Source organism: Marmota monax, unplaced genomic scaffold, assembly GCF_021218885.2.
Source record: "Marmota monax isolate L192 unplaced genomic scaffold, Marmota_monax_Labrador192_F-V1.1 WCK01_AAM20220418_F8-fsc00006, whole genome shotgun sequence".
Lineage (NCBI taxonomy): Eukaryota > Metazoa > Chordata > Mammalia > Rodentia > Sciuridae > Marmota > Marmota monax.
In genome coordinates, this window is record NW_026693712.1 from 24194068 (window position 1) to 24214183 (window position 20116).

Consider the following 20116-nt stretch of genomic DNA (forward strand, 5'->3'; position numbering starts at 1 on the left):
AGCCAGTGACCAGGAAGATGTTTTTATACCAACTTCCCAGTCAATACCTCTCTCCAGTCCAGTCTCAGTACTTCACTAACTCTTTTAAGGAATTTTATAGAAGAATATTTATTAAATTAGAAGTCATTTTACTTTATAGCTCATGATCTTACTTTAGAAGACTTTTGCACAGTACTTGAACACAACAGTAAGTGAATGTTAGTTCTTCAGATAACACTAATTCTTCAAGGATTAGGCATGATCTGTTGGCATTATAAATCAACGACACTACAGTATGTGTTACTCATTGGTAAATATTAACTATGCTCATCTACAAGTCATAAAACCACCCCATCAGAAAAATATGACCCTCCATAAATTGTTGGTACATTTAATTTTACTTACGTCCCTAAATCAATGGATCTGTGAATCATATAGTATTTTAAATGTATACTTAAAGATCTATAACTTATTTGGGAAACACATGCCCAGTTGAATGCAAACATTGCAGATGAGACCCTGAGTGTCATTCATTTCAAGGTCACAATCTACCACTTCTTTCATTACAAGCATTATAGAGTTAGTGTTGTAAAGTAAAATGCCAGCAGTGTTACTGTCTATCTTGCTCATAGTTTCAAAACCAGCTCTAGGACAGTACTCAGTGTAGAGCAGACTCCCAGTAAAAAGGAAGCTACAAGTAATGCTTTTCTTTCATCTGATTTATGACAGTTTTCAGTAGTAATGGTAGAATTATTAGAATTACAAAAAATAAAACACTGGAGGGTGCCTTACATGCACCTAAATGAACTAGAAAAATATAGGAAGATTTTTTTGAAATATAGGAAAATTAATTTGGAAATTTGGAATATAGGAAAAATATAGGAAGATTATTTTGAAGTCTCTGTGAGAATATGAAGTCATCCTTCACTTGTTTTCTTTACATACTATCTACATCAACAAATCCTGATGGCTCTACCTTCTACACACATCTAGAATGGGACCCTTCTCATTGTTTCTACCACGACCCATCTGCTTCAATTCTAATCCTCTCTCCTTTTAGACTAGTGCGTTAGCCTAAGAACTGGTTGTCTTGCTCTGTACTTACACTCTTATTCTAAAAAAAACTTTAAAAATATTTGAACTAATCCTCCAAAAACCTGTGACAGATTAAGTCAGGCCTCAATGCCCCCATCTCATGCAGACTAAAAGCCACAGCCCTTTCAATGGCTTGCAAAAGCTTCATGATCAGACTACTTAACAAAGAACCTCATTTTCTATTCCTTGATGGTGTACTTTGGACACAGCTAGGATGCTCCTGGCTCGGGGCCTTTTTGCATCTGCCACACTTGGGTAGAGGAAGCTCTTCTGATTTTTACCTGGTTCATTCCTTTATCTCTTTTGGCTTTAACACTGGACATAAAATAGTGCCCATCTCCACTATCCCATTCCCCTCTTATTTGACTATCCTCCATCTCATGTGTGTGTGTTTGTAATATATTTGCTGTTGTTTTTGTAAATGCATTCCTTCTCCACTTTCCTTCATTTTTATCAGTTCTATGAGGGCAAAACTTTGTTTCATTCATAGCCAATGTATACAGAAGAGTGCTCATTTTAAACATAATTAGTTTTGGTAACATTTAGCTAAAAGGATAATGAAAGTAAGGCAGCACACTATGGAAAAGTAGGCTAGAGAGAAACAGCCTAGAGACTCCCAGACTTTTAATTTAGCTTTTTCCCCAAAGTGAGAATATGGCTTTGTTGACACTGATTTTAGTTTTTAAACCTCTAGAACACTACGTCTAAAACTTTACATTCAAGAAAACTATATAAATTTGTAAGTGCTCCCTCATAATGGTGCTGTAAGCTCCACTAACATATAGCAAATTTCTTGGATTTGACAAGGCCCCATCCTGTTTAGATGGCATCATCATTAGAAACTCTGGAGGCCATGGTGAAATGAACTGAGATAGATTGTATTTTCACTTTCTTTCTGTACTCATCCTTTTCAGGAAAGTTTCTATGTTCTTGGATAACTAGATAACAACATAATTTAAAATTATATAGACCTGTGTGGTCTCTTCTTGATAAGTTGTGGTCCCCTTAAAATGCTATAGATATTTCCTAATGCAGAGTGTTGATATACTCCTTTCCTAGATGTTGGTGTTCTCAATTAGATGTTGGTATTCTCAGTATTGAGAAAGAGAGTCATGAACAAAATGAAGTCAGTATCTTTATGGCACTTCCATTTTAGTTGGGAGAGACAGGTGAAAAAAAGTAAGTCAGTATTTCATATACACAGTCCATGTATATACTCATTGACTTATGATGGGGTTGGGCACCAATAAATCTATTGTGAATGAAAAGTACTACAAATAAAAAATGCATTTAATGTACCTAATCCATTGAATATAACAGCTTAGCAAAATGGAGCATAAAGTATATGTTGATTACCCTCACTGGAGGTACAGATCAAGAGTATCTTACTACATATTGCTCTCTCAGGAAAAGATCAGAATTCAAAATATAGTTTCTACTGAATGCCCGCTACTTTCACACCATTGTCTAAAATTGTAAGTTGAACTATAGTTAAGTCAGATGGACACAAGGAGTTGGATAAAAAAAATGGGATGAAGATTGTAGGGTATATAGAGGGGGGTGTGAAGGGAGGGGCCACAGTTACACAGCCAATATAGGGTAGAGCCAGATTCACACAAAGCATTCCATTTCTAAATATGTGTTCTTAATCCCAGAACTAAAGCTGCTAAATTGTTCTGCAAACTGGGCCTAGTGGATATTAGAGTTGACATGTAGAGGGAGACAGTCTAGATTGACACATAGACACTTTTAAAAGGGAAATGGGAAAAGGTCTTTTCACAGTGCTACTGTGTTTCATAAAATAAAGAACAAATAATAATTTAAAAACAACAATGGGGCAAAAATTCTCAGTAATTCTTTAAACAAATGAGATGAGTCAATGCCTAGCAAACAGCATAGGCTAGAATTCTCTAGTTCCATATGTTGATTGTTCCAATTCTGCTTGGGATGCCAGAGAGTAGGAAACAATTTACAAGCTAGAAGGAGAAAGGATCTATATCATGAATGTTCTGATGGGTCAGGATTCTCATTTAACTGAGACTGATTAGAAAATAGGTTTGACTTGAGTACCTTAATTCAACCAGTGGTCAATCACATCTCCAGGGTAATCATGAACCTGACTCCACTGTTCTGAGCTTGGTCTCCCGCTTGTTGTATGAACTTAGTACACACTAGGATTCAAGAAGACTGTGTGGACCAAGTGCAGTGCCTACACCATGAAAACTCTGTGGGAATGAGTCATCCAAGGAAAATGAGGGGATAAGACCCTACAACAAGGCCTCTGAATCAGCATTTCTTAAGTGATTTTTTTTTTTTTTTTTTACTTCTTAAGAGAGATTCATACAGATCACACTTTAAAAAAAGAAACGAAACTGGCAAACATATCTGAACACATAGTCTGTTTTTGCTTCATTTCCTAGGCCTTGCCATCAATATTGTATAGTCTTGACTTCCTCTCACTAGCTCTGTGGCACTGGACAAGTTATTTGTTTGTGGCTCAATATGTTCTATTGTGAAATGGTGATAAACATTACAACCGAATTAAACAGAATTAAATGAGATCATGAATGCACTAGGCAAACAGTGGACATTCAATTAATGTGTAACAGCCATTTTTTGGAAAGCCTTCTTAGTACATGTCTCATCCTTTGAGAACTACCCCTAACACACAGAGATCAGCTCCTCCAGTTCTTTGTAAATAGTGACTCTGCATACTTTTCTCTGCCAAGCTATGTTTTAGATGACAACAAGGATAGATGCTTAATGTAAAGTAGGCCCACCAAGTCTTTCTGTCAATAATTGGAAATTTGAACTTGAGGGCTAATTAGTTTTAATGCCTTCGAATTCATGCTGCGTCTAGCAGGTTGTCATATTGACTCAAATGTCATTTGGGATCTCTTTGCAAATGGTGCAGAGGGATGTAGTGTTTAGAGCAAGAAGAAATTGAAGCAGCAAGACAGAAATACTAATAAATGTCCAATTGAAAGACAAAGACGCTGCCTTGGTCCCTCACTGCTCCCCAGTTCTTAGGAAAGTTTCAGGGACTCCTTGAACTCTGTCCTTGAGTTCTATGAAATAACCATTTTGTTCCCTTAAATCTATTTGTTAATTTAGCTTAAGTAGTTCTGTTTCTTAATCAAATATGCCTTAGGAGAAAAATAATAACTCTCACCTATTTGTAATTGTTTAATGTAAAAGAATACTTATTGATACAGTAAATACATTTTGGATTTAAAGTAACTGACTGAATAAAAGTCAGAAATAATGAGGTGCCAGCCAATTTTCCTGCCTGTCATTTCTGGTAACATAAGAAAAGGCTAGCCTTAATGAGACCACGATATTGCTTTGAAGTGCTCCTATTCACGCTTTTCCTGTCCTCTCATTCTAAAGGACTTTGCTAGTTCACTGTACTGCCATGAATTCCTAAATAGAGTCTTACATTCACTGTCTTTTTTCTACCAATAACCATATCAAAACTCACCTGTCCTCTGACACTTTACCCCATTTTTGTTTTCTAAGGAAGCAATTAGATGCTCTGGTATATTAACCCAAGCCAACATGTTAATTGATTCTAATGTAAAAGAAGGCCTCCTTTTCATTTCTTCAGACACATATGTGACTTTTGGGGAAAACTTTAATTAGTACAACTACTTGTGGGAAATTCATACACTGAATAAAGTAAATGGGGAAATAATTTTTACAAAGATATTCTTATGATCTTTTGTGTGATAACTGCACTGAATTAACAAATAGCAAATTGCACTAGAAAAAAGGTTAAACTAGAGAAAGACCATATATTTTTGATACATTTAAAATTACTGAGCAGTCTTCTCTGCAGTGTAGTAAAATTGGTTTAGAAGCTAAAAATAAAAGTGCAGCTTAATATATTCAAAATTGTAATCAAATGTTAGAACAAAAGAATCAGTCATAAATGCTTAGTCAACTAACTGAGATTATCACATCTCTATGCTAATCCTGTGTTTTTAATTAACAGACAAAGCAGAAGGGGGTAACAACAGTGTATAAAAAAATGGAAAAAATAAATTTTCAAGCTCTAATTAAATGGAGCTACAATAACACAATACTACTGCATTTCAATAACTGTTCATTAGAAACAACCAGAACACCTTGGTATTTCTTTCCAAAATACATTTCAAAGGCCTTGGCATTCTCTTCTGTTTTTACTTATGATCATAAAGAGTCCAGATGTTGAACATAATAAGCTGAATCACCACAACAAGTACCACCTAGCCTTCTGCCCCAAGTCTCTGGGTTGGCCAAAAGATACCTTTATCATGGTAGGAGTGGGCTCCAGAATAGAAGCAGAGTGCTGAAATTCACACCTGCCACTCTATATTAATGTGATCTTGGGAAAGATATTCAAATGCCCTAGCTGCAAGTTTCCTTATGTTTATTATGAACTCTTCTGTGTAAAATTAGCTTAACAAAAATAACTCTTGTTTTGAAAATTCATTCTTTTACCTTTAAGTAAGGCTCTTAGAATCACTTTGAACAACACTACTAAAAATAGTTGCCCTCATAAAGCTTATATTCTCAGGCCTTATATTAAAGCACTTAGTGTCTGGTACTCAGTCAGCTCTCAATAAACATCAGTTGTTAGGGTTAGAGGTTGAGCAGCCCAGTCTAAAAATTCAAAACCTGAAATGGTCCAAAATCAAAACTTTTTGAGTTCCAACATGACACTGCAAGTAGAAAGCCCCACATCTGACCTCATGGATGGGTCTCAAAGTGAAGGTATAATAAAAATACTGGGTAAAATTACCTTCAGGCTTTCTGTATCAGTTATATTAGAAACATAAGTAAATCTCACATTTATACAGGGGTCTTATCTCCAAGGCATTTTATTATACATATGCAAATACTTCTAAATGCGAAAACTCTGAAATCTGAATCACTTCAGAACCAAGCATTTCAGATAAGGAATACTTGACTTGTACTAATACTGGCATTGAAATTCCAGGAAATAGGTCGGAAGGGAGTCAGCACATCTAAGACCTAGCAGTGGCGCTGCCACTATTTATCTAGGCGACCTTCATTTAATCTCTCTTGGCCTCAATTATTTAAAAGTGGTTTTAAAGTACCTTCTATTGAGTATATGATAGATCATGAGGGACAGAAATGATGAAAGTTTCAAAAATATAAAAAATATTATATTTTTATACTTAATTATATTTCTGATTTATTTTCTATTTATCTTATTCAAATGCATGAAACACAAATTACCTCTTCAGTATACTCAAAGCTTAGGAAGAAATCAGATAGTAGGTGATCAGCTGCACTTAAAACAGAAAAAAAAATCCTAAGAGTTCATTGGGGAAAAAAATGCTATGAATGCTGTACCCAGAGGTTATAATTGACTCAAATATCATTTGCGATCCCTTTACAAATGGGGTAGAAGAATGTAAGATTTCAGAGCAAGAGGGAAATGAAGCAGCAAGACAGCAAGAAAAAATAATAAAAGTCCAAGTTATTACAGTGGGGAAGAGAGAAAAGAGATGTTTCCTTTGTGTCCCTGCCTCCTAGTGCCTAAAACATAAAGTCTTAAAAAAGGAGAAGGGGGGGCAACATCTTACATTTATCTTAAAAAGTACACAGGTTTAAGTCTTTATCAGAAATAATTGGATGAGAGAGTCTCCTTCTAGAACACAGAAGTGAAATGCAATATTATTCCTTTCTGGGCGATCTTAACTTCCTTAACTTCTAAATTGTTTTTTTTTTTTCAATAATATTTTAAAACAAAATTGGTCTCATACATATATATTTCACAATATTATATATTTTTCAAGGTTTTGTGGATTTTATTTGAATTACTTTCTCAGCATTTCACCTTTCTTTAAAAATATGAATGTATATTTCCCCCAGCTTAGTCAAATTAAATGGCCCAGGTTATCTCCTTTGTAATTCTCATCCAGATAATACTGAATTATTTAAAGTCTCTGGTTAAGTCATGCTCTCTCATGCAAAATAGTATAACTTGCTTTCATCTTTTCCTCACCTGAAATGGTCTTTGTCTTTCTATTCAAGAACATGTCCATCCATCATGTCTGACTCAGTGTCCTCTGCAAAGTTTTGCCTGATTTTCCCCAGTGTCCATATACCAACAGGTCATATTAGACATTCTCAGTATTACTCCCAAAGAATTTTGTACCTGTTATCACAAAATTGATTATCTCTTTGAATTACTATTTTTGGTTATGTCTATCTGAGGACAGCACCATGATTTTCATCTTGTTATCAACCTGCCACGGAGTCAATGAACTGTCCATATTGAGTATCCCTTATCTGAAATGCTACGGACCAAAAATATTTCAGATTTTAGATTCTTTAATCAAAATATCTTGGGAGGGGGCCCAAGTATAAACACAAGATTTACTTTGTTCCACATACACTGCATACATATAACCTGTAAAAAATTTCATATAATATTTTCAATAATTTTGTGTATGAAAATAGTTTCATAGTGTAGGGATTTTCCATCATGGCATCATGTTGGTGCTAAAACGTTTCAGATATTAGAGCATTTCAGACTTTGGATTTTCAGATTAGGAATGATCAAATTGTACTGGACATATCATTGTTTTCAATAAATACACAAAACCTTATTTTTGCTAATAAAATAAATATAGTCTGACAGGCTTTAATTTGTAAAGTTGTTGCCTTACTCTACAACAAAAACATCACTGTGGTACAGCAATCAAACGTGAAGAGGAATCAATAAAAAATTGAGAAAAAAAATCATTCTACCTCACCCTTCTCTGTCCTTCCTCTCTGAGGGCAGGAGGGGTGAGAAGAAGTAACTTTTCTGGTACTGATAGTGGCAGAATATCATCAAAGTAAGAAATACTCCTCCAAATGCACTATAGCTTATGGTCTTTAACTCTAATATACGGCAGTAAAATGTTTGAGTTTCCTTAGATATATTAGAGAAAAATGGCACAAGACCAACTTTTAGAAATAAACTGAAATTTTAGCAAATCTTACAGAAGGATTGATCACAATAAAAGCAAAAATGCCATTACCATTAAAATCTAGTATTTAACCTTGAATCCATCTAACTTCAAAATTAGTTAGGTTTCACATTCATTATACTGACATCCAACAATCCAATAATATGCTATTTTAACACACACACACACACACACACACACACACACTTGTAAGGCTTATCGGGATATTTCAAATAGTCAAAGTATAATCAGGAAAAAAAATCACATTGGCCTACAGAATAATTATTTTAAAACACAGTTGATTAAAACTAAACTTTAGATAGAGCATTAATCTCTCGGATATATTAAAAAAAAAACCTCAGAAAACTTAACAAAAAAATAACCCAATCAATAACTAGGCTAAGGAACTGAACAGAACTTCACGGAAGAAATATGATCAATCAACAAGTATATGAAGAAATGTTCAACATCTCTAGCAATTAGAGAAATGCAAATCAAAACTACACTGAGATTTCATCTCACTCCAATCAGAATGCCAGCTATTAAGAATAGAAACAACAATAAGTGTTGGTGAGGATGTGGGAGAAAAGGCACACTCATACATTGCTAGTGGGACTGCAAAATGGTGCAACCAATCTTGAAAGCAGTGTAGAGATTCCTTAGAAAACTTGGAATAGAACCACCATTTAACCCAGCTATCTCACTCCTCGGTCTATACTCAAAGGACTTAAAATCAACATACTGCAGTGACATGACCACATCAATGTTTACAGCAGCTCAACTCACAATAGCTAAACTATTGAACCCACCTAGATGCCCTTCAACAGATGAACGGATAAAGAAAATGTGGTGTGTAAATACACAATGGAATATTACTCAACCTTAAAGAAGAATGAAGTTAAGGCATAATAGAATGAAATGGACTTATTATCCTATGTGCATATATGATTACATGACCAGTGTAACTTTACATCACATACAATCAGAAGAATGAGAAGTTATACTCCATTTATGTATGATGTGTCAGAATGCATTCTACTGTCATGTATTAGAAATTAAAAAGAAAATTACAAAACCCCTAAACTTTAGCAAAACATCCAGCTATTCTCCAGTTATAAATAAAAATAGTAACAGTTAAAAACAGTATGAAGAGAACTCTCCTGGAAATTACAACATTTTCCAAATTCACATTCTTAGTGCAATTTGTTTCCATTTTATATCTGTCATCTGATTTTTCTATAATAAAACATCACTCCATTCTTCTCATAATAGTTAATAAAATAAAGCTACAGAAAGAAAATGTGTTCTCAAAAGTTAAAGACTATTTGGGGTGGAGAAACATTTTTATACAGAGTTCCAGTGAAGTGACCTCTATTCGGTGAACAGGATAAAACTTATCAGTTAATATAAAATTTAAAGCATATTCTAAATTTCTAGTTGATTTGTTGAATATAAGCTTAATTCATAGAGATGCACTTATTTTAATATTCTGCAATGTCAAAAATGGGATTTAATCATTTTGTTTTCTAAAAAACTAAAGTCTTAATCATGGATTACATTATATTAGTTTATTTTTTAACTATCTTCTTAGAAATTTTTCCAGAGGAAAATTAATTCACTATAGTATTACATATTTTTCTTTGATATTTTTTGATAATGTATCTTGAATATATTTTCTTACTATAAAGCAAGTAAAATCCCTTTGCAATTACTACTGCCCCCAGAAAAATAGTTCCACAGGTTAGTGCATATGAGCAGGGTTCTACAGTGGAATTCACTGCTATAAAAATTCAACAGAAGAATGCTTCATTTTCTTAATACAGAGCCATACACTGTTGAGAAAACCAAAATGAAAAGAAAGTGAATTCATTCAAAAGAGCATTTATATAAGTTTCAAAAGGAACAAAAGACCACTAGCTGGAGATACATAAAATGCTTCTGGTACCCATTATTAACAAGGGAAATGAGATAGCAGATAGTTTAGAAGAATTCAAAGGAAATGATAATAAAAAAATATTACAGCGTTAGTATATTATGGCTAGTAAAAAAAATCAAACATTTTTAAATTTTAGAAATACATTTAAAAGAATAAATAAAATAAGAAAAAAGATTCTGTGCCTAGGATGACAAATTTGGGGCTTGAGTGTTAATGCCTGTCAGATATGACTAATTGATTATTGAGTCTTTGTAGCTGATTTTGGAATCTTTCTCAGCACATACCATGGAGAGCCACTACCAATCACTAAAAATTGGCATTAATACTGAAACCTATTTGTCAAACCTGCTCTCAGTGACATGGTTCAAGATGTTCAACTGGGAAACCTTCCCAGCTGATAAATGGCACAGGACTGTGCACAAGCTGCTAAGATATGTGATCAAGCAAAAACTGGCTTACAGAAATTTGTGAATGCATGAAAAAACCTTTTTAAAAAGCAAAACAGGAAAATAACACTATAGTGAATATTGTTATGATTGGAGACAGGGATAAATCTTTAAAAAACTAATTGCCACCTACAATCTAAAATGGTTTCAATTCTGATTTAAAAAGAAAGAAAGAAAGAACAGTCTCATCTATTTGTGAGGAAAGTAATCACTACAAGTAGTAAGAAATTACAACAATGATTCCTTCAATTGCCATGTACCAGAAAGTATTTTGTTGGCAATTGAAAATTTAACAGAATAATTTCAATAATTTGAGTATTATGGCTTAAAGTCATAAATGGCCTAACAGTCTAAAAAATTTGTGACAAAATGAATAAGTACAGTAAAGAATGTGATGAGATATTTGATATACAATATACCTCAACATCTTAGAAAAAAAATTGCAAAATTTCTATGAAAGAAAAAATATATTAACAAAAGTGTTTATTTCTAATGAAATCAATTAAAATGCAAATCTTATCTAAACTCAAATGCTTTTTAAGTCTTCAAAAATAAAATCTTAAGCCAGGTGTGGTGGCACATGCCTGTAACCCCAGCAGCTCAGGAGGCTGAGGCTGGAGGATCTCAAGTTCAAAGCCAGCCTCAGCAACTTAACAAGGCCCTAAGCAATTCAGTGAGACTGTCTCTAAACAAAATACAAAAAAAGTACTGGGGATGTGGCTCAGTGGTTAAGGACCAGTACCAAAAAAATAAAAATAAAAATAAAAATCTTATAATGTGATTTTGTTTATATTCATAGAAAGTAACAGACAATGTCCTATTATTAGTTGTATTAATTTCTAGAAAAATAGTATTCTTTGAAATATACTGTAAAATATAGTTGTTAAGTCATATTTGAAAAATATTTCATAATTTTAATTCCAGAATAAAAATGAATAGTAAACAAAGTGTTAGGTGAAAATTAAGTAAAAAAAAAATCCAATGAGATCAAATAAATGTACAAAGGTGAAGATTACTTTGTTTAGCTGTAATTACATATATGACACACACACACACACACACACACACACACACACCCACACCCACCCTCTCACTAAATGTCAAGCTAAAGGCTGCAATAATGAGAAACCTCAAAAGAAAGTATACTTTGATGATGAGACCAGCTTGGATAAAGTCTACAACAGCCTGGTCTGATAATGAACCCTAGGTCTTGTATTATGCAGTATAATGTACTGTTCTGGTGAATAAAAACTGCACCATTCCCCACTTCATTTAACTTATATATATGCTTAGTTATATTTAGGATATGACACAAATTCTGCAAAACAACTAAAGTTACATTGACCTTTGGCAGTAAAGAACACCATCAGCTGCAAGCAACCCAAACCACTATCTATAAAACAGCAGGTCAAACCACTACACATAAATAGAAAGTTTTCTAAAATCTCCTTTGAAATAACTCATATGCTAAAATTTTTTACTCTTGGTCAGACTCACTGTCATGAATTGTTCTACTCTGCTTTTCCATGATTTTGAAAAATGAGACAACACATGAAATAATTTTTTAAATCACAAGGCAATTATTTTAATTGTATAATTATAACATAATTTGAGTACATTCCATGTCACTATCATTCATGATTATTGTAATAAAAATTCTCATTAAGAGATAAATCATTGTCTAATTAGGTACTTACCTCAAGTGAGAGGGGAAATAAGTGCTTCTCTGAACTGTATCAACAACTAGCAAAGAATGCTTTCACACAGAATATAAAAACCAAGAAAACATGCTTTATGGAAAAAACTGTACTGCTTTATCATAGCAAATATATCAGTTTTCTAGCATTTTATTAATAAAAGTGGGAAGAGCTTTAAAAAATATTCTCCTTACCTGTGTATACAGTTTTTACTCTCGAGATATAACATACCAGCAGCAGCATCTAGGGAAAATTTCACCAACTGTTTGAGTTTTAGTTCATCCTTCTTCTTTCTCAGATAGGAGAGGAAGTCACCTCCTAGAATAAATGACAGAAGAACAGTGAAATAAAACTATGATTAAAGTCACATTTATACCCTATAAGTATATCTGATGGGAAAAAAAGAATTATACATTTGGAGATGATTTTGATCCCATTTGACCCTTATCAGCTTCTTGTAGGAAACAGGGAGAACAGAAAACATGAAAAGAACACATCCTGTTAGAAAGAAGATACCATTAACTTTTCTAGATACTTTAAGTGCTTCATACTGCATATTACTCAAGACATAATAATATTTAATCAAAACCACACTCATCCCTTTGTCACCATTTTCCCCAATTTGATTCACTAAATTTTCTAAGACATTCTATTTTCTATAATACAAAAGAATATAATAATTATGAGTTAATTGAATAGTAAGTGATATTGGATTAGTTATTAGATTCAGTAATTGATTAAAAAAATAAAACTATTTATACTACTTTATCTCTGTACTAGTCAAAAAGAAATATTCTCATGTTGATGATTTAGCCACTGACCTAGGATGTATTTTTGTTCAAATAAACTATGTCTTGAAAAAACTTAAGATATGATAGTTCAAAACAATTGTAACATGATACAAACTTACTGTTAAACAGTTCATAAAGTTTTTAAAAAGGTAAATTTTTGTATTTTATTTATACCAATAGATGCAAAATATTATATTAAGTTGTATCAATATCAAAATTACAGTTGAGATATTTAAATTTTTTATTATACTAAGTCTTGGAAGTACTACATGCTTATGGTACCTCTCAATTTATATGCAAATTTCCATCTGAAATATTTAATCTACATTTAGATTTCATAAAACTTGAGTTTAAAAAATAGATTCACAAACTCGAGTTGTTCCAAACATGTTTAACATTTTCAATAACTGATCCATTATCAATTTTCAAATTTAAAAAAATTAAAATTCAATGAAATTTAAAATTCAGTTTTAGAAGTACCAAACGCATTGCAAGAGCTACATATGACCAGAGATTATCATATTGAATAGTGTCACATTAAACTTTGCATTACTTCTTAATGTAGACTTAAATGTTATGGCTTGGTTATTTTTCTTTTTAGCTGATTAGTTTACATAGCGTATTGCTCTATATTTATAACGTTAAAGTATGTAAGAATTCATGTTCCCTAAAAGCAATCATTCACACTTTCCCTATGAGGCCCCTAAATATTAAACCAGAATTTTTAAAAAGGATCAGCATCTTAATTGCCATTTCCTGAACCTTTTTTTGCTCTCTTCACCAGGCATCTAGGCTTCCTTAAATAGAAAACTTCCTTAAATAGAAAAGCTCTAGAGGTAAAGACTTAAAGACTTTTTCTTTAAAAAGAGTACCTAGAAAATAAACACTTGTCTCTCTCCTTAAAATATTCTTTGTCTGCCAGGTGCAGAGGTACACGCCTGTAATCTCAGTGGTTCTGGAGGCTGAGACAGGAGAATCATGAGTTCAAAGCCAACCTCAGAAAAAGCTAGGCACTAAGCAACTCAGTGAGACCCTGTCTTTAAATAAAATACAAAATAGGGCTGGGGATGTGGCTTATTGGGTGAGTGCCCCCAAGTTCAATCCCCGGTAACAATATACATATATATATTTTCTTCTAACCTCTTCTCTTACAAATCAAGTGTAAAACAAATTTGGGTGGGTCATTTACAAACCAATATGCTTTTTACCTTAAAAATAAATTTAATGGCATCAATTTTCTATTTAAGAGCTTAACTTTAAAATCTGAACTCATCATTTCAACAGTAAACAACAAAAGTAAACACTAACTTCTCAAATTTCACAGGTACCAAAAATACCTGTTAACCTGGACTTGAAATCAGTATTTAGGTAAGATATTGTTTGGACCAATATTCATATATATATATATATATATATATATATATATATAATTTTTGTTTTTATTTTTTGCTCAATATATGTTCATCTGTTTTAGAGAAAGTATACCCTTGTGGTTTTGAAACCACATAGCATTCTACTTCAACTATGGAATTACTTTCAAATAAAAAGAACTCTTTTGCAATTTGATTTATAAGAAGCATGATATAACCCAGTATTCTGTGGAATCCAGGTATTATTTTTTCCCCAAGTTAGCTCATCTTCAGCACTTTTTCATTTGCCTCCTACCCTTTTAAAATTTACTTCTTCATGTAATTCTCTTTGCACTCCCCACTTACTACCCAAACTTATTGCACCTCCGTTGGTCAATATTTGTTAGTCAATGTTATTGAACTAATAAACTATTATTTAAAAATTATTTAATATCATTATTTGATAACACATGATATATTCATAAACAAAAACAAATAGCATTAAAGACTAGGTGAAAAGTAATGACAACTCATTAAGCACTAGAAAGTCAGGGCTACAGTTATTTCAAGATGTGTCTCAGCTAAAGATTCAGAAGGAATTTCTGATTGTCTTATCATTAGACCAACAATATTCCTGCCTTTGAACGAACTCTTGCTTAAAGTCTTTAAATACAGGACATACATTTTTAAATGTTTCCAGTTTCTAGTTAAGTCACAGGCAGGGTGATCTTAAGTACAGGAGCAGAGTCCCAAAGATGCCACAGGCCCAGTCAGCTTCTTGTAGAAAACTAGATGGAAGCCAGGACTTCAGTAAAAATTAAATAATTATGATTCAAGATGAAAGCCTGAGTCTTGTTCAAGTGCAAGCAGTAAGAATGCTGCAGCAAGAAGTAAATTATGGGACAAAACTTAAGATAAACAGAAAATAATTCAGATAGGCTGAAAATACTCCTCTAGGCACAATACTTGATAATCACCATCAAGTGAAGAAAAACGGATGTTATGGTCTTCACTATTTACCATGAGATTAGTTTAAAGGAAAGAATCCAGGTCTTTCAACCTGTTCTTTTTTCATTTTTACTAAGTGCCAAGTTAAAAACTTTAGAATTTTTGATACATATGAAACTCATACATGAGGCACATAAATATATGCACATATGTATACACAGGTATACATAGTATATGCACACACATATACTTACATGTCTGTATGTATAAGGCATAGAGTGCCCTAACTTGTCCACTGAAGTAAGGATTTTGTGCTCAAAGTAGGTAAAAGAAGGTAACTTCTCTTTTGTATTTCTGACTTAGCATGGTTTCTTTCTGTATGTGTGTGCTTAAACCAAGATAGCATGGTTATTTCCTAGAATTCTACAGCAATGATGAATTTCTAAGACAATACGTTTTTAGTAATCAACTTCTGGTTTACACTGGAGGCTCAGACTCAGAGTTTCACAGTAACGAGTCATGAGGAAAAGAGTCATGGTGAAGAGAGTCACGAAGTCAGACTCACTTGGGTCTGATTGACAGTGTGGCTTAGGGAAACTTGATTAATCTTTCTAAACTTCTACGAAACAGGGACTAAACACCACTTATTTCTTAAGATGGCTTTGAAACTAAAATGTGTCTACAGCATTAGGTATGTATCTAGCATGTAATATACTCTACTACTTATTACTGCTGGAGTTATTTCACATTAAAAATGAGGATGAGTTGTAGGAGGGATGGTTGCTTGCTGTACCTCATTTAGTTTCCCCTCAAATGCTATGATTTCCTTTAGAGAATTGCCCCACCCCCATTTTAGAAGGTATTAACCTCCCTCTGAACAAAGAGTGGTCCTAGATTGGCTTAACACAATCAACGAAGTCCATTCCTCTGTCTAAATGATTGGTTCAGGGAAAGACACATGGTTTAATACAGGACACAGACTCAAGGAGATGATTGAAGGGTGAATGAAACATTTTGAGAGGGATAAGAAGTGCAAGCAGAAGTGAATTAGACAGCACATTATAAGAACTGGCAGTCTTAAGATGAAAGCCTCTAAGAAACATCATAAGATGCTTTCATAGAAAGTAGAAAAGAATGAAGGAAAGAGGCTACCTTTACTAACATTGGAGCCTTTGGGTCACAGGCTCTCTGAAGCCTGACTTCCCTCTAAATTTTTCAATTAAATGAACCAATAAGATTTCTGGAATTTTTGAATATGTTTTCTGTACTAGCAACTCAAAGATAACTAATGGGTATACTATCTGTATCAGAAGGTTGCTTTGAGGATTTTTAAAAAGAGAATGCATATTAAATTTCTGGTACAGGTAGGGAATGCAATAAACACAACTGTTTATGATTGTTAGAAGCCAAATTTTAATAAGAGGATAGAAGGTTGGTATATTCAATAGCCCCCTCCTAAAGATTTCTATTACTCCATGCTATGAAAATTTGATCTTACCTGTTCTTTCAGTGTTAATGAGGCTCTGAGGAACTGATCATACTTAATATAAACTCAGATTATTATGTAAACAAGAATATTAATTTATTAGTTTATAATTGGAGAAAAGGGATCATCAGAGCAATACTATTAATAACTTCTTGTCATTGAGTCATGGAGAGATCTTAATTCATCTTCAAATAACTTCAAAGTTTATTAAATTAAGAGATACCAGTTCCCAGTGATGTATAAAATGTATAATTCATTACCCTTGTTTTTAGGATATTAATTTGCTCCCTGAGAAATTTGTTTGGTTTAGCTGTGTTCAATTATACATTTAAAAATAAGCTAGTACTGAAAGCAAATATTAAATGAGACAGCTATTTTGAGGCCTCCATTTAAGAAACTGTTCAGAATTCTTGTAAAAAGTTTTGTTCTTTAATCAGTAGTAGTAAGAATTCTGGCTGTTAGCCAGCCCATGGGAAACAAGGGGGAAATCCATATGGAAAGCTTAAACAATGAACATTGACTCGAATTGTACTCCATGAAACAGAATAGATTTTACACAATAGGATGCAAGCTCAAGCAAATTAATGAAGAAATGACCAATGAACACTGCAGTAGAGGATATTGGCTGCTACATGTCGGATGGCTAATGAGAGATGAATTGCACAGAAAGGAAGATTAGCCAGGGAAACGAATGCTCAAGCAAGGTTACAGGAAGAATTATCCATAGAAGTAGACTAGAACATTTGATCTGCAAAGACTCAGTAAAAACAGTTCAGTTTGTGGACAAAGGTAAGGAAGAATAAATACTAAAAAACTTAAAATGACTCCAACAATTTATTGGCTTTCCCAATTTAATTGTCTTTTTAAAGAAGCATGTATTAACAGCTTGCTATCCAATTCAGCCAGCCAGAATGCAGAGCTGAATGTGTGGGTTTCCCAATTTTGGTATCAGATGTTGTTCCTTAATGGCCACATTCTGCTAACATTGCAGAATAGTAGAAATTTTGGGGTTTCTTCTTTGTGGATGCTCTTTGAGAACCAAGAGCAGCTATGATAACAATTCTATGAAATAAAAAAGAGTATATTTCTCAGTCTTGTTAACTTGCTGATTCAAGGGACAACACCTACAGTCTTGACAGACATGACATAAACTGCCAGGAGAGATACCACAGTCAATTTTGACAAACTCTAGAATCCCGGGACCAGAAAGGACTTTGGAGGTAATCTAATCCAGACTTTCAAGATTGTAGATGAGGGAACACCATTTATCTGGCTTATATTTTTAATGTTGACTTCAGAGATACTAAAATTCTGTGATGGATATCTGAAAACTGAAGGTCTGGGATCAAATCCAGCTTATTCTTGTTAATAAAGTTTTATTGGAAAACAGTCAAATTAATCCCTTCAACATGTTGTTTATTGCTGCTTTTATGATACAGTAGCAGAGCTGCAACAGAGACTGTATTGCCTGCAAAGCTAAACCATCTACTACCTGGCCCTTTACAGAAAAGTTTGTTGACCATTATTTTGAAGTGTTGCAGTTCCTTTTGTTGAAATGATTCTTATGTTTGCTTTATCTACAAACAATATTTTACTTTTACTCTTTGCTTTCTTCACGAGGGCTCAATATTTCTTTATTTTGATTCTCCAAAGGTAGTTTCACCAATTTTTTGTTCTAATATATACGTTCATAGACAAATATACACATACCTTGAGACCACAGATCTGGCACTCCCTCATCCACAACCTATTGTTTGTTATCAAGGCCAAGAATTTTGACTCTTGGCCTTCTATCTAAACTATCTATCCATCCATCCATCCTAATTAGTTATACATGACAGAGAATGCATTTTGATTCACAGTACACAAATGAAGCAAAACTTTTTAATTTCTGTGATTGTACATCTTGCCCTACTTTGATGCCAAATTACTCACTTTTGTATTTTGTGTCTTCTTATTCTCCCTCAAGGCTGCTTTTGATATAAAAGTTATAAAGACAGAAATGGATAAGAAAATCAAGTATATACTTCAATGGAACATTCATTTTGATATCTATCGGCTATAAGAAAACCTACAGAGAAGGGAAAAGTATCAATTCAAGCTTCCTTAGATATATAAAGAGATAGGTAATGAAAAGACATCCAAAGTTATATTTAAATTTAATATGGGAAAAATGATTATAAAAGCAATATTTTCAGAATTTTAAAAACTGAATTCATCATAGGCTACATATTTCAGGGACATTAAGATCCCCATACCACTGACATCACTGACCACTTTATGAAGAGATGTTACATAATCTTATTTTTAAAAATAATTAGAAACCTACAATTACATCTTTACACTTATGCAGTTTTATAGGTCATAGTCAGAATTTACATCACCAGAAATATAAAACTGATTGTTTAAAAATATTACCTACTTAAATATATTTGTAATGGACACATGGAACAGAGTCAGAAATATCTGCATTAAGGAAAAGTCTGAATAAATAGGGAGCTCCTTTCTCATTTTTCTACATTATAATAAAAAATATTATAGTTATTCTAATTTTAAGCATACATTTCAATATTGTTAACAATACACACCTCTTTTTAACCGTGCATGACTTAAATTCTATGTTCACTGAACAACTAACTCCCTGTTATGCCTCCTCCCAGTCCCTGGTAACTACCATCCTATTTTGTGTTTCTGCGAATTTGATTACTTTAAATACCTCATATAAGTGAACAAGTACTGTTTGTCTTTCCATAACTGGAGATTTTACTTAGTGTAATATCCTCAAGTTTTGTTCATGTTGTGGCATGATAATTTTTTTTTCTCTAAGGCTGAATGATATTCTATGTGTGTATCCATATTTTATCAATTCATCTGTCCATATACATTAAGGTTGCTTCCACATCTTGACTATTATAAACAGGTGGAATTCAAACATAATTGTAAAAGTATCTATCCAAAATTCTGTTTTTAATTATTGACTAGCTACCCAGAAGTGGGATGGCTAGATCACATGGTAGTTTTATTTGTATTTTTTTTTGAAGGAAGATTCATACTATTTTACATTGTAGTTTTTTTTTTTTTTAAACAATTCTACCAACAGTGCCTTGCACAAGTGTTCTATTTTTCCCACTTCCTCATTGATACTTATATTCTTCATTTTTTTTGGTAGAGGCCATTGTAAAGTAACATTGTAATTTTAATTTGTTATTTATTGATTAGTTATGTTGAGTGTCACCATGTTTACCTTCTTATCCATTTGTATATCTTCTTGGAGAAATCTATTCAAGTCCTTTGCTCAGTTTTTAATTGGGTATAGTTTATTGTTGAGTTGAAGGAATTGTTTTCATTATAGATTTTAATCACTTATAATATGTATGGCTTTCAAACTTTTCATTTCATAGGTTGTTTTTGTACTCTATTA

The 20116-nt window shown here is 33.0% G+C and overlaps 1 protein-coding gene across 6 annotated transcripts in view; it reads right to left on the bottom strand.

Annotated features, from left to right (window-relative positions):
• The window catches only part of Fer (FER tyrosine kinase), a 456651-nt gene that overhangs the window by 82767 nt on the left and 353768 nt on the right, over window positions 1-20116 (bottom strand). For all 6 annotated transcript variants that reach the window (XM_046460091.2, XM_046460093.2, XM_046460092.2 and 3 more), the window contains one exon: window positions 12316-12439. In XM_046460091.2, the coding sequence (XP_046316047.1) occupies window positions 12316-12439 (124 nt within the window). The remainder of the gene's footprint in view (window positions 1-12315; window positions 12440-20116) is intronic.